Raw genomic sequence first — 15,043 nt, 5'->3', positions numbered from 1 at the left:
ATACATAATCATATTGAATGTATATATTCATTTCAGTTCAACAAATTTGTACTACAACTTTGCATTTACCTTTACTCCAAGTATTCAACATAAGTTTATACATTGACACTCACACAGGCATTCCATTTAGCTAGATGGGAAGTCGCTAACATGAGACTTGTTATTACAGCAGACAAATGCCTGTCACATGGATGGTGTCATAGAATCTGAAATCACACTCTATCTTTCAGCAATTACATTAAAGGATAAAATAATTTAGTTTCCTAAGTGCAAAGCCTTCTTAAGGATCAATGCAAAGATTATAGGAATAATTAATTAGCAAAGAAAATTTTGTTCTAAGTTTATATTTTCTAACTTAAATATAAAAAGCAATCTATTCCAAATATACATTAACACAGACATTACACCTTTCAGAGACACATGGTAGCATATCTAAAAGAAAAACCACAGGGAAGATGATTTGGGGGTTATGTATGTTATAGATGCTTTGAAAATGAGGTGATATGTGTTAACAGTAATACCTTTACTCAGCAAGAATTTGGTAAGTTTGCCACACCCCAAACCCTCTCTTCTACACCTCATTAGATAAGCCAATGGACACAGACCTTCACTTTATCAGCCATTTTGTGCAATGCATCAGTTACATCATCTATTGTATAATGATAGGGTAGTCATGAACACCAATCAATAAGGAACACATACAAGATACAAACTCTTTTTGTTCCTGTGAAATGATACTACATTTAATTGCACATACAGTATATCACAAATATGTTTCACAAATAGAGTTGAAGTAGAAGAGGTACTACATTTATTTATATTATCACTTCACTACGGGTGGCTAGAGATACCTCAGGACACCATCCAAACCAATTACATTAAATTAATCAATATCTCTCTTTAAGACAAATATTTTAGAATTAAAATAAATTCTTATCTAATAGATGAATATATCTCTGATGTTCACATAAATACAATCACACCCCAATCACACATGCGCAAAAATAGCCTCGTCAATGCCACATTCAGCCATCCTACAGATGTGCTGATAACAATGTAATACAATCAATTCTGTGTACAGCCTTCCAAACATTAATAGCCATGACATTTACTATATCACTCTCAACACCGATTCGACATAAGGCAACACTGTGGAACTGGCCTTGTATAACAGCTAAAGACAAGCCATCATTTAGCCTCATGAGCTGTTGGTGGTGGCAGTCTCCCCCACAGACACGCTCAGTATAGGTAGGCCTTGAATGCCTTCAGCTTGTAGTATATGCGGGTTTAGCAGTATGGGTACCGAAGCACCATGCTTACTGTGTCCAACTGGAACGGCTGATGGTAACGGCGGCTGAAGGATGATGTTGGTCTGGGCTGGACTTGCAGATCGAACTCCTGGACTCTCAACAGCTACATATGCAATAGAAAATGAACAGTGAATAACAAGGACTGCCAAATATGATTACATAATTTAATTGTAAAACTTTCCAAGTGACTATGTGGTTTCCAAAAAAACGTTTCACTGCTATTGTTAAAATGCGTAGCTGTCCCCAATGTAATCAGAAATTGATGCTAAAATTTGACGCTACATGACATGTAGCGATATTATAGAATCTAGCTTTATTGGAGCAGTTTGTTGGAGCTGGAAGATTGGTGGTTAAGATGAGTGCCCTCCAAACCCAGATACGTGCTCAACTTACCACCATTTGTTTTCTGTTGTTCTGGATCTTTTACAGGTGGAGCGCCATCACGAGGTATGCTGCTATCCTGTTTTGGAGCATCTGCAGTGTTCACAGCTTCTACCTTTGGCTTTGCTGAATAAATCATCGATAAATATCATTATTATTATTATAATTTCATTAAACTGATTAAATGTTTTTATTTTTTCATATTTATATTCACATACTTTACTAATGGCTTATTACAAAAATTATGGAGTGTTAAAAAATACTTTTATAAATGCTCGAGGGAGGGTTTCAAGTAAACATTACAGACACGCGTTATACAGATGTCAATCAACATTTACTTAAAAACTTTTAATTTTTGTTAAAAAATTTTTAAAAAAATCTATAATATATAATAAGTCGTCAATTTATTTTTTTTAAATAAATAAGGTCCCTAAGCACCAAACAATAACAATGACGACAATGATGATGATGATGTTGAGTGGCCAATAACCCCCCTCCCACTTCCGCTGCCATTGACTACAGTTCAATAGTATTTCTTTGATATTTGCAATAAGAGTGAGTGATTGGAGTCAGTGTGTTTGTGTACTTACGTATTTCCCTTGGCCTAAACAGTTCATTTTTCAGTTGTGGCAAGAAGCAATCTATCCTTTCCCACGTGATGAGCCACAGCTGCGATTCCTCGCCCTGATCATGACCATCGTTGCTAAGAATCCCTGCAGTATGCATCACTAGCAACATGTTTTTTAATGACTCAGGGATGGCCTCAAACTGTTTGAAAAAGTAGAAATTTGCATTTGTATGAAAATACATCAAAAGCAAAATGTTCTTCAAAGTATCAGTGATGGTGATACACATGGAAAAAATTCTTTTTTAGGTACAAAGGGTATAACGATGTGTGGTGGTTATCCTCAATACATACCAGCAAATCACTTTTGTCAGCATGCATATATTTGTCCATGAAGTCCAAGATAGTCAGCCAGAGGGCAGTAAAAGTGGACAGTGACAGGAGCGGCGATAAATGCTGAAGGAATACTTTACAGAGAAGAGTAGCTGCCCTCATTCTAGTTTCCTCCACACCTACTGGGTCCTGACTGTTGATGTTGGTGAGAAGTTTTGCAAGGAGTGGGAAAAGGACGATGTTGAAACTTGATTCCCATTCTGTAGCAGAGAGCGTCTGCAGATCATGAACCAACAAAGCTCTTTGCAAGTAAGAGAAGGCTTGCATTCTCACCTGACGCCTAGTATCACAGCACAAGCGAGCTATACCTGTATATAAGCAAGAAAAAACAAAACACTTGTTATAAACTTTCTTTGCTGTAAACACAGTTCCACCCCCACTGTCGGATATGTCGGACCCCTGTTTGCAAATTTCTGGAGTCACCACTGGTAGTTTGATGATTAACATGCTTGCCTTCCAATCCTGGGTTCTGTGTTCAAATCTCGAAAAAAAATTTTCATTTTTAAAAATTTATTTTCTCTATTTCTAACACTCTATAATCCTCCTAATATAGGTGTAGTCTATGTGGGATTACTGAATAGGTTCCTCTGCATAAATACGATTTTTTTTTTCATAACTCTCAAAGTGAATGTGAATTTTCAGCATATATTTATTTACCTTGCAACAAAGGACACCAGCATTTTACCCACAATGCACTAGCACCAGCATCAACAGTATGAAGCTCCCCTGACTTGTGCTGTTCCTCTGCCCATGAGTTGAAGATGGTAGCTGCTTTGGTATGCAATGTATGCATTAAGTCCAAAAGCTGAAAATAACAAAAATTAATGTATCAATAAAAACCACAAAGAAAGTCAAATTATTTAGCTGGTAGAGTTACCGACATGTAGTCAATAATTGTTTTTATTTTTTAAATGATTTTTTAATTGCAATATGAATTCTGATCTTAATGGTTAATTATGATGATGATTTTTATCTTTATCTTTATTTGATACTTTTTTGTAACTAAAACTTTTAAATAACAAGTTTGAATGTAATTTTTTTAATGGGCATTTGCAATAATCTTGGTGGTTCTTTTATTTTTGTTTTCTCTTGATGTACCTTTTTGATGTTCTCTTTTTGACCCCTTATTGCTTTTTTTGTCCCTATTAAAATTAGTGATTTCTGAAGTGCAATTTATATTACATATTTTTTTATGTTGAATATTTACCTATTTTTTCCCTATTTAAGTCATTAGTTAAAGAGGTTTCTTAAGGTAAATTTTTGACGTTTTACCCCCTTAATATTGGTGCTTATCCTGTTTTTTTTTTATGCTTTTATCTATTCGTGTAATGTAAATTGTCTTATCCAATCCATTTTTTCGATTGCAATGAGGTTTAATTTGAATTTGAATTTCAGTCTGAGATTCTGGGTTTGAATCATAATAGGAACAACACATTATTTTTCATTCAAATATTATTTGAATGATTGACATCTGAATGACTAATAGTAGAGAATTTCTCAATTCAATGAACTTGTAAGAAGAGCCTTAAAGCATGATTGGTCTCACCTCCATTAACGGTTGCTTCTACAAAAGTCCTGATGCAGTGCACACACGATTCAAAATTATCTGGTGTGACGTGAGCAGCGTCACGTACAAGAAATGCTAGAATCTCGCAGCATTTTAAAAGCGACCTGGTGTCGTGGTGACGGAGTTCAACATTCAAGGATATTTCATATTGATTGTGAGGCTGTTTCTTTTCATCTGTGTCTTTCTTCACCTGACAAAAGTTCATAAACCAGCATCAGTAAGCATAACCAAAAAAAAAAAAATGACTCCTTTATATATTCATATTCTTCACATTATAAGCTTTAAAATGATATGTCAATTAATGGAGTTGACATTGCCAAGGTTATGAGTACAAGAATTACAGCTTCTCTGTACTAAAGTATACAATACTGCCATATTCTTATGTTAATTACTCAGTTTCACATTAGCGACAGTGTGCTGGGATTGAGATGGCAAGTCCCATATTATATTTGTATACATAAAAATTATATTGGTATAATATAACACTGTTATCCAAGGCCTATTTCACATAGCTGGTTTCACACTGCTGTCTTGAGTGTACACACTGACGTCAGCCCCAATATTGCCAATGTACTTGTTTGTCAGGAGTCATCATCTTGGCAGCCAGAAGAGATTTCATGATGAAAGTTTGGGTTGTTACTTACAGTGGGCTCTAAAATTAATCCTGAGGGGGAAGGGGGAAAGGAAGTGATACATGCAGAACAGGAACTTACCACTAGCCACCCGCCTCGTCCAATATCGCGTACATCTCCTTCACTGCTGCTACGCTTCGGTTTTTGTGTGTTGTAGAGTTCGGTGTCAGACGTGTAGCCATGATCAGACACTGTGGTCACTTGACTACTGACCGACAGCTCACTGTCCGATTGAGCATCTGAAAAATGATGAAAACCTGATCTGATTATTTAATTCATTTTATTTTATTTCATAGGCACAAGGCCAAGGATATGCCAAATAGCAAACTTAATCACTTTTCTAAGTGGCAAACCCATTCCCTAGACATCATGCACATTAGATTTGATTTGACATTATTAAGATGAATATAATAACTCATACAACACAAAAATATTGATAAGTAAGAGGATAAATTAAGAAAAGTATAAAACAGCTTATTCCTATTGATGCTGTTTAAATAAAAGGAATTAAGGAGATACAAAACAAGGTCGAAAGAGTGAAAATGTATAGCCAATCATAAAGAGCTGTAATAGGCACAACCGAGGGACTGCCCTATCATTTTTTTCTGATTTAGAGAACATTGGCAACTAAAAGTGATCATGTTCCCCTCACAGAAGGTTAGGGCTGACAAAAAACGTATCATATTGATAATAATCCTAATTGTCTTGTGATTTGCATTGTTTCAACGTCAATACACAAGCATACATATAGGGTAATCTTACCTGCATCCCCACATAGACTCGTGCAGTCATCCGACTCAGTCCCAATAGACACTTGTTTCATAGGGGGCGGTACTGACCCAGCACCAACACATTCTAGTAACGTGAATAGAGTATACCAATCCATTGGTGTGTGGATATTGGCTGCATTAGTACGTAACAGTTCATACAGTGCATGAGATATCTGACGACACTGTTTGTGAAGGATGCTGGGACGCATCATGAATAGCATCCGTAATGATGCGATTACCTATGAGTCAAAAAGGCATATTATCATATTCTGCAAACTGTAAATTTACTCAGTCTAAAATTTATATTTGTACTGTATACTTTTATTTGATTTTCATTCACATGCACCAGTAAATAATTACAGATTAGAATGGTATTGCATTAAAGGCTCATAATATTGCTTAGGAAGGTTTCATTAATGAAAAAATCTCTAACCTTCAGTTGCCTTTAATCAATTAAGTGCCTGTAAAATGATTAATTATTCCACTGATCCTACTTTAATTATAGCACTGATATCTATATCTTTCATTGTAAGCAGCAAGCAAAAAGAATTTCATTTATCACATGTTTGGTTGATAATAAACAATCTTGAATCTTTAATAAATTTACTTAATAAAATGAAATGCAAAGTTCCATTAGATTTTACAACAAAAATTGTTTACCTGTCCTGATATTTCTTCCCGTCGTAACATACGTATTGCTAGTCGTAGCAGGCCTACTACCGCTCTCTCAACAAGGAAACCATGCTCTGAGGAACTCACTATCAGGCTGTACAGATGGTCCCTTACAGACTGCCACAAAGAGCTTACACGATCTCTGATATGAACGAAAAAATTCAATTGCATGAATTAGTTGTTTTGTTTTGTGAGAAAAAGTTATATTGACACTCAATATACAGCACTGCGATTGTATCTGCATACAAAATTCCATTAACTAGATTAAATTTTAATTGGCTATCAAACCTATTATCTGCCAAAATCAACAAAGGAACTATGCATTTTAGGGTAGTGGCAATACTCCACTAAAAGTCCCAGTGACAAGCAAAACCCAAACTTAATCAAACTATGCACTAGGCATCAAGTGACGTACACACATAAGGAAAGAAAAGCCACCTACAAAAATTCAATGTTGATTTTCTTGTATAATTATTGAAATGAATTTAAATTGCACATGATTTAATTTTCTTTCTCACCTGTTTTCAAAGACAACTCTAATCAAAAGCTCAAGGTTGAATACAGCAGCTTCCTCATCAAATGGGGTTCCAAGACTCTCGGCAGCTTGGGGTCCTTGTGATGCAAATATCAGAGCTTTGAGTAAGTCTTGCAGTGAATCAATGCGCAGGAATTTACTTTCTGTTAACAGGTGCTCAGGGTGGCAGTCCTATGAAAAGAGAAACAGACTTACACAAAGCATTGAGACGGAAAACTTGTTCTACTCTATAGAATCTGATGGAATTTGACTGTGTAAAGTTGGGCAATCACTGTGCCTGATGGTCGTCTGCCAAAAACGCAATTCTATAGAGAACACAATACAACAATGCACATAAACGGACTGTTTTTAACACTCTGCCCACCAAACACGGCGGTCAAACGTTGCATTACCAAACACGGAGATCTCCGTGTTTCAGGTTTTTTTACGAAATCCGATAGATGGAGTAATTTCCGACATGTACTAACAATTTGAACACTATATTCAGTCTGGACCGTAACTATTTCACTATTTGTTTACATTAGCGTTGAGCGGAATTGATTTACTTTCAAGAAATTGCGGTTATCTCAGCTTTGTTGTGCAAAATTGTATAAATCTCCAAAAGTGAGTCATTTTCATTTACTGTTATGGGTCACAGATTGTGATTAGAATAGTAATAATAATAATGTTACATTTATATAGCGCGTAATGCAAAATCTTCTGTGTGCTTCACATAAAAAACAAAACAAAAAAAATAAATAAAACATAAAAATGCCTCAACAAAAAAGCGAAATCTTCAAGGGGTCACCATCTGACGCCACTCTAGCGTAATCCCAGACCCCTACCTAGGGAATAAAGTGTTTGGTACCATTGTAAAGCTAAAATGTTTGTAGTTCTTGTAATATTCACTTAATGTCAATTTAATTACATTCCAACTCTCAACGACCTTCGAAAAAGTGTTAAAGTCTGACGGTGGCTGATACTATATTTTCAAACCCCGGCGGTCAGAGTGTTAATGACGATCGGTTCAGACTCCCACCAACTACCAGTAGATGGCGTCGCATCAATTAGCACTCACAGGGAGAGTAGTTGGATTTGTTTGACGACCGTCGCATAAAACATAAAGTGCCCAGCTTGAATCTAAATGAAGAGGGACTAATAAATATGAAGAATATCTATTTAAACATGACGCAAACATTTTTATATATACTATAATAAAGATTTTTGGCTAGTCTTTGGGAATAATATACTTTCCTGAAAAGGAAAAGTCAAACCTAGATTTTCAAGCTTTTGTGTTGATTGGGCTTGCCTCATTGGTGGGATCTATGTACTTGTTTGCATTTTGTATGCGAATTCCATGCCTTTATTCTTTCCCAAATGAACTGAATAGCAACACTTTGAAATGGTGTTATCTACAGTAACTAGGTCTGACATGCTTACCTCTATACAGTTCCTTGCTACGTGGATAGCCTCTTGATCCTCTGGAGTTGGCCCACGTTGAGTTGAGGTCTCAGTGTTAGCAGTGAAGTAGTATACAAAAGAACTAAGCAGGGATGAGTCTGACCTAGAGATCGTCACAAAGGGAAGAAAAATTAACTTATATTGATAATGAATGGTGGTAGGAAATAACATAAATGAACTAAAGCATATATAATAAGCTTCTAAGAAGCACCTAGTGTTGCAAACAGGAACAATCAGTTATTCTTAATTAGCACTGTTAAATCTCGCACAGGGACATTATTTTCAAGTAATTAATTAGGAATCCATTGCAAGTTGTATGTTATTATTTCCATTGGGTGGCCTTTCAACAACATAATATTTTGTGTTTTCATGTTTTAAATAACTTTGGACTGATGAATTAGAATTGGAATTCCCTATTTTTCAATTTTCTATTTTGAGCTATTTCACAGCATTGTTTGTTACTTTACAATGATGTTAAATTAAAATGAATAAGGTTAACAGGAAGCTCCTTCCAAAATAACGTATATAATCTTACAATGAAATACAATACAGATAGCAAACTCACTTTTGTGATGGCATCTCCTCCCGCTTTAGCAGTGATATACTTCCACTAGATGCAACAAAGTCTTCAACTTCCACCAACTCTGATGGCAGCAGTTTGGCTTTGAAAAGCTGCAACATGCAATCAAGTATGTTTTTCCACCCCTCTCCTAAGATATCCCCATGCCGATGAGCCAATCCAAACATGGTTTTAGCTGCTAACTGCGCTTTCATGTTCGATCCAAACACGATTGGTAGCGTCTCTGGAGACTAATGGAGAAATGATGATTACTACAATAATGATGACAATGATGAAAAACAATAACGAAAATAGAGAATTTAACAGTGCTTCTCACAGAGAGCATGTTTTCCTAGTAATAATTATAAACAATGTGTTATTAATGTTAATAACTGCAAATATTGACAAAAAGCCTTTAGCATTTGCTGTATAAATTGCTAATGTAGGATAACATGATTGTAAGCACTGCCATAAACCTGGTGTCAAAGACTTACCTCTCCTGAGCTCATCAACGTTGTGAACTTGCAGAGGGATATGGCCAGATTATCAAACACATCACTCAGACCATAGTGGGCTGAAATCATTGCACATTTCCTAAACAATACAATTGTTAAATAATTTACAATAATGGTTCAATACACATGTAATAAGTAGGGGTTAAGCTTAGTTAATTTTTCAATATATTAAACAAGGGTGATCTGTCCTACAAAGCTGATTATTTGGGGCTGTCAATGGTCTATAACCAAGCCTTTATGAGATTTGTGTAACTAAGAGCTGATCATTTGGGACTCTTATTGCTCTAAAAATATAACCAAGTCTCCTTATCAGGTCTCTTTACATATATATAGCCCTGTCCCGTCTATCAAATGTGACATGCCAAAATATGCTGATAATGACATCACATCATGACCATATATAGACATTTGATGACTGTATACAAGCATACAACAGTTTTTTATCAAATATAATTTGATAGTCTGGACAGAACTTAAGTCTCAATCTTTATTTTTCATTATATATGTTGTGCAGCATTAACTACAAATTTAACACATTGGCTACCAGCGACGAGTATACTCGCTCACAGGGTGTTGCTGAGTATACTTGTCAAATCGGGGGAAACATTCTAGAGTTTATAACTTCTTTATTATACACAGACCACAGACTCAACGGCTGGTAGTTCGGGGAAGATACACCTAGACGATAACGTACAAATGACATATGTATGTCTGTTGTGTTATGTTGCCGGTAGTACACTCGAGCGGTACAAGTGGGGGCGCCCTTTGAACATATACCAACCCATGCAAAAAGCGGACGAGATAACTCGCACTTGGCATAGTCAGTAAGAAGTTCTATCACAGTGCCATCGACGAGTATACTCGCCCCCTAATATTTTCCCGCCAATTTATTAGACACTTCATTTTGATGATATATGACTAGATAAAATTTCAAAAAAGTATGTTTGTACATGTAAACTTGTTTTGGCACATGGGAAGGAACCTTAAAAAAAGGTCTGGCAGTCAACGTGTTAATATCATATAAAAATTGCAAGTACCTGAATCCTGAGATTGCTTTTTGTGTTATAGTTTCATCTGAGCTTTTATCAAACACAAAAGACAAGGCTGCGACAGTAGGCCCCCAAGTTAACAAAAACAGCTCCTTGTCCATAGCGGCTGCTGGTGTATGGAGGAAGATACCATCTGGGGTGGTGCCCCGCTTCAATAAACATCGCCATATATAGTTCTCACGTACTAGACCAGTCTGTTCAGCTGGCATCACAATCTCCTCATTCCTAAATACATCAAATACAATGGTATTGTCCACATTATCAAGATTTATGTGACAAACACCTGTGATATGCCCATATATGGGTGTGACATGACATCATCATGCCCATATATGGGTATATGTCATCATCATGTCAATATATTGGTATAATACGACCATTTTGGGTGCAATATGACATCATAACCATATACGTGCAAATAACACATCTGATGGTGGGGATAGATTAATTCTTTAAAGATATACTTTATGTATTGAGCAAATAAACTACTATGGGAAATTTCAATATTTCCATTTTTTATGTTATTAGCTTTCAATTAAAAATTACAATATCAAAATATTTTATTTGATTGCTTCCTAACTTGAGAATATATATACAATCCAAAGTAACAGATGAATGTATAAAACAATTCTGATATTCCTTGCAAGAAATATAAATCAATTAGTAATCAATATGAAACGTCACAAAAAAGTCAGAAAATAACTACGATATTTCAATCAAATCAATCATTCACTTAGGCCCAGCCTCTGATCAGGGTTCGGACTAAGAAAGATCTGTGAATTTTTTTTTCTTGTAGCTGAGCAGTTTGCTTGCTTCTTGTGCTGAATTCCCCAGTCCAAACCCGATTTTCATTTTGAAAGATGTCGAATAAAGAATTATTAATGCTTACCTGATAGCAGAGTAAACTTCCTCTAACATTGATTGCTCGAAGTCTTCACCTCCATTCACTTTGTTTAGGTTCTTCTTGAATTCCTAATAACATAACCAACAAATAAAGACTATATTAAGATACAAATGAATATTAAGCCATGAGTCACAAGCAAAGATCTGTCCAGACTATCAAATTATATTTGAAAAAAAACATGTTACAATCCTAAATATGGTAATGACAACATCACATCATGACCATATATAGGCACATCATGACTATATATGGGCATACAACAAACAATTATCAAGGGAAGTTTAATAATCTGGACAGAGGTTAAGATAGAAACCACAGGAAAAACTTACAGCAATTGTCATGGGTATATTCTGTTTCTTTGCATTGTGGTTATGTTGGTCGACGTTGAGCATTATGACAGCATAAGCCAGGGTGAATGCAGCATCATTGTTAGCAAACGGACGATGGTTGCTATTCTGTTGGAAAAAAATATGTTACCAATTAAATAATCATAGTTTCTATATAATGTTAGATGAAAAAATGAATTGTGTTTTATCTGGTCACTATGGTCTAGAGAGATGTATTTATCTCAGTGTGAAACACCAAGGATAACCCACAAAAGTTCAAAACATATTTTCAGTTAGTCATTCTGTTGGGGAACTGGGTAGTACACCGGGAAAAAAATCCCCTACTCTTATACAAAAATTGTATGATTTCATCAGCATACACATGGGCCATGCACACAGGGCCTAAGACAGTGTTATTGTGACTTGCATTTCATCAGCATACACATGGGCCATGCACACAGGGCCTAAGACAGTGTTATTGTGACTTGCATTTCATCAGCATACACATGGGCCATGCACACAGGGCCTAAGACAGTGTTATTGTGACTTGCATTTCATCAGCATACACATGGGCCATGCACACAGGGCCTAAGACAGTGTTATTGTGACTTGCATTTCATCAGCATACACATGGGCCATGCACACAGGGCCTAAGACAGTGTTATTGTGACTTGCATTTCATCAGCATACACATGGGCCATGCACACAGGGCCTAAGACAGTGTTATTGTGACTTGCATTTCATCAGCATACACATGGGCCATGCACACAGGGCCTAAGACAGTGTTATTGTGACTTGCATTTCATCAGCATACACATGGGCCATGCACACAGGGCCTAAGACAGTGTTATTGTGACTTGCATTTCATCAGCATACACATGGGCCATGCACACAGGGCCTAAGACAGTGTTATTGTGACTTGCATTTCATCAGCATACACATGGGCCATGCACACAGGGCCTAAGACAGTGTTATTGTGACTTGCATTTCATCAGCATACACATGGGCCATGCACACAGGGCCTAAGACAGTGTTATTGTGACTTGCATTTCATCAGCATACACATGGGCCATGCACACAGGGCCTAAGACAGTGTTATTGTGACTTGCATTTCATCAGCATACACATGGGCCATGCACACAGGGCCTAAGACAGTGTTATTGTGACTTGCATTTCATCAGCATACACATGGGCCATGCACACAGGGCCTAAGACAGTGTTATTGTGACTTGCATTTCATCAGCATACACATGGGCCATGCACACAGGGCCTAAGACAGTGTTATTGTGACTTGCATTTCATCAGCATACCTAACAAGCACCACACACCAGAGATTAAGACAGAAGTAGTATAGCAGAAATTATATTATACTAGATATTGTATACACTTTTAAGCTTTCTCTAGATCATCAGATTTTCTTTGACTAAAAACTGTTGTATGCGCATATATACATGATGTGCCTACCGTATAACCTCAAATTGAAGCCCAATGGGCTTAATCTCAAGAAGAAACCAATCACAAAATTGAAGATTCCTATTTAGTTTGCAAAATTAGCCTAAAAACTAATCGCATGGGCCGGACACATAGTGCACTGCAATTATAGGCCGATAAATCCATCTCTTCCTCCATTACAGCTCTGTGTGATTGACGAAGTGACGCCTTCTGCTGTCTGTCTATCACAGCCAGAGTGGACTATCCTTGATAACCATTTGTCGCACACACAGTTGTGCTGCGTTATCTATAGATGGAATCGCATTATAACCGGCGACCATTGGCGTAGTGTGTGCCCAGCTTTAAAGGCAAGCATCTAAACCACTAAAGCTATAAATTCCCTTACTAAAATGTAGCCGTTGCATGCTGGACGTGTTAAATGTTTACCTTCTTGTTTGGTAGACATGTCCTGTACTTGGATTTCAATCCCTGACTCAGCAGCGATCCGTTCCGTGCTTTGTGCTGCAATGGTGCTTAGTATCCTATGATGACAGTTGGCCTCGATGGCATCAATGACCGCCAGCAATGCATCAAGGGATAGCAGATGTGTCGTGTACAATGACCCTGACACAGGGAACGCATTCTGCAGGTCATAAGGAGATTCTCTTTAACATGTGATCACAACTAGAAGGCCACAATCATAAAAAATTAATCTACATGAATCTAAACTTAGGTTTCATTTTTTGAGTATAAGCACATATAAAAATTTGGTTCAAAGTTTTACTATCATTAATCCACACTTGACTTGAGAAGATTTTCAGTATTAAAAAACAGGAAAAAAAATTTATAAATTTAGACAATTCACACATATTGTGTTTAAATCAACCCTTAATTAATTTAATTATAATGTATACTTGAGTAAACAATTAAAAACAACATTTAATACACATTTATTTTTAATTGCACAGCTGCGTGTCGAAATGAACTTACCTTTGAAAGCAACTTGGTAAGATCTTCAAATAGATTTGTACAATAAATATCACAGTCATAATTTAAATACAACTCAGCTACAAGAGATGGAATCCTCCATAACTGCAAAGTAAAAATAAAAAAGAAATTGCAATTGCATAGCAGACTTTTGTCTCTCAAACAAATCTACTGGCGTGGCGTCCACGTAACATGTCCGTTTAGAATCGCTCTCAAACTGGAGTAATTTCAAGGCAATAAATTCATTTATTCGTACAAATTCACCGATCGTTTTTGAAATCTGTGACTTCTAGGACCCAGTTATCTACTACTTTTTGCTGATTTTTTAGTAACTATGCCTGAAACGGATTCTTCAAGAAAGCTCAGATCTAGGCCTGACAAGAAAGTACTCGTCGCGGATCAACAACAACTTACCGCTACGACTGGAGTTAATGGTGGTGTGGCGCAGTTAAAAAAGAGCCCTGAAGCGCAAGGTCTATGCCTAGACCCAGCTGAAGTTTGTCAACAGGCGACCAGCACTGAACAAGCTGATAATAGCAAGTTGCTTCAAAAATTGGATGAATTATTCAATGGCCAGAAAGAAATACTCTCATCTATTCAACATATTAATAATAACATGGAGAAATTGACAAGTAGAGTAGCGAAGGCAGAGGAACTGATTCAGGATAATAAGAACGATATCGGCGATCTAAAAGCAAACATTGCTATTGTTGAAAATCGTGTTGATAAATTTAAGGATATGGATTCAAAAAAACTTATCGACTCTGTGAAACTTCTAGAGCAAAAAATTGACGATCTTGAGAATAGATCTAAGAGAAACAATCTTATTATCTACAATGTCTCTGAGTCTGTCAACAAACCGGCAATGGATATTGTAGCAGACATATTCAACTCACATATGAAAATCCCAGTGAAGATCGAAATTGAGCGTGCACACCGTGCAGCATTTGCCAGTAAACCAACCAGTAGTCGACCAATTTACTGTAAAGTCCTCCGCTATCAAGACA

The 15,043-nt window shown here is 36.5% G+C and overlaps 1 protein-coding gene across 1 annotated transcript in view; it reads right to left on the bottom strand.

The window, feature by feature from the left end:
* Window positions 1–22: 22 nt before the first annotated feature.
* Window positions 23–15,043, bottom strand: part of LOC117109871 (Golgi-specific brefeldin A-resistance guanine nucleotide exchange factor 1-like) — a 30,851-nt gene continuing 15,830 nt past the window's right edge. Inside the window, exons 13-30 of the mRNA XM_033252318.1 lie at window positions 14,040–14,141; window positions 13,456–13,692; window positions 11,622–11,747; window positions 11,278–11,360; window positions 10,377–10,613; window positions 9,319–9,418; window positions 8,831–9,075; window positions 8,245–8,368; window positions 6,809–6,996; window positions 6,279–6,432; window positions 5,611–5,857; window positions 4,930–5,087; window positions 4,196–4,406; window positions 3,307–3,468; window positions 2,611–2,957; window positions 2,282–2,459; window positions 1,704–1,817; window positions 23–1,413 (exon numbers count right to left, since the gene is read on the bottom strand). Of these exons, the coding sequence (XP_033108209.1) occupies window positions 1,199–1,413; window positions 1,704–1,817; window positions 2,282–2,459; window positions 2,611–2,957; window positions 3,307–3,468; window positions 4,196–4,406; window positions 4,930–5,087; window positions 5,611–5,857; window positions 6,279–6,432; window positions 6,809–6,996; window positions 8,245–8,368; window positions 8,831–9,075; window positions 9,319–9,418; window positions 10,377–10,613; window positions 11,278–11,360; window positions 11,622–11,747; window positions 13,456–13,692; window positions 14,040–14,141 (3,228 nt within the window). The 3' untranslated portion in view covers window positions 23–1,198. The remainder of the gene's footprint in view (window positions 1,414–1,703; window positions 1,818–2,281; window positions 2,460–2,610; window positions 2,958–3,306; window positions 3,469–4,195; window positions 4,407–4,929; window positions 5,088–5,610; window positions 5,858–6,278; window positions 6,433–6,808; window positions 6,997–8,244; window positions 8,369–8,830; window positions 9,076–9,318; window positions 9,419–10,376; window positions 10,614–11,277; window positions 11,361–11,621; window positions 11,748–13,455; window positions 13,693–14,039; window positions 14,142–15,043) is intronic.

Source organism: Anneissia japonica, unplaced genomic scaffold (genome assembly GCF_011630105.1).
Source record: "Anneissia japonica isolate Jap-2015-1 unplaced genomic scaffold, ASM1163010v1 scaffold585_len4108843_cov191, whole genome shotgun sequence".
NCBI classification, from domain to species: domain Eukaryota; kingdom Metazoa; phylum Echinodermata; class Crinoidea; order Comatulida; family Comatulidae; genus Anneissia; species Anneissia japonica.
The sequence above is the reverse complement of the archived record's forward strand: the minus strand, read 5'-3'. Positions and strand labels throughout refer to the sequence as shown.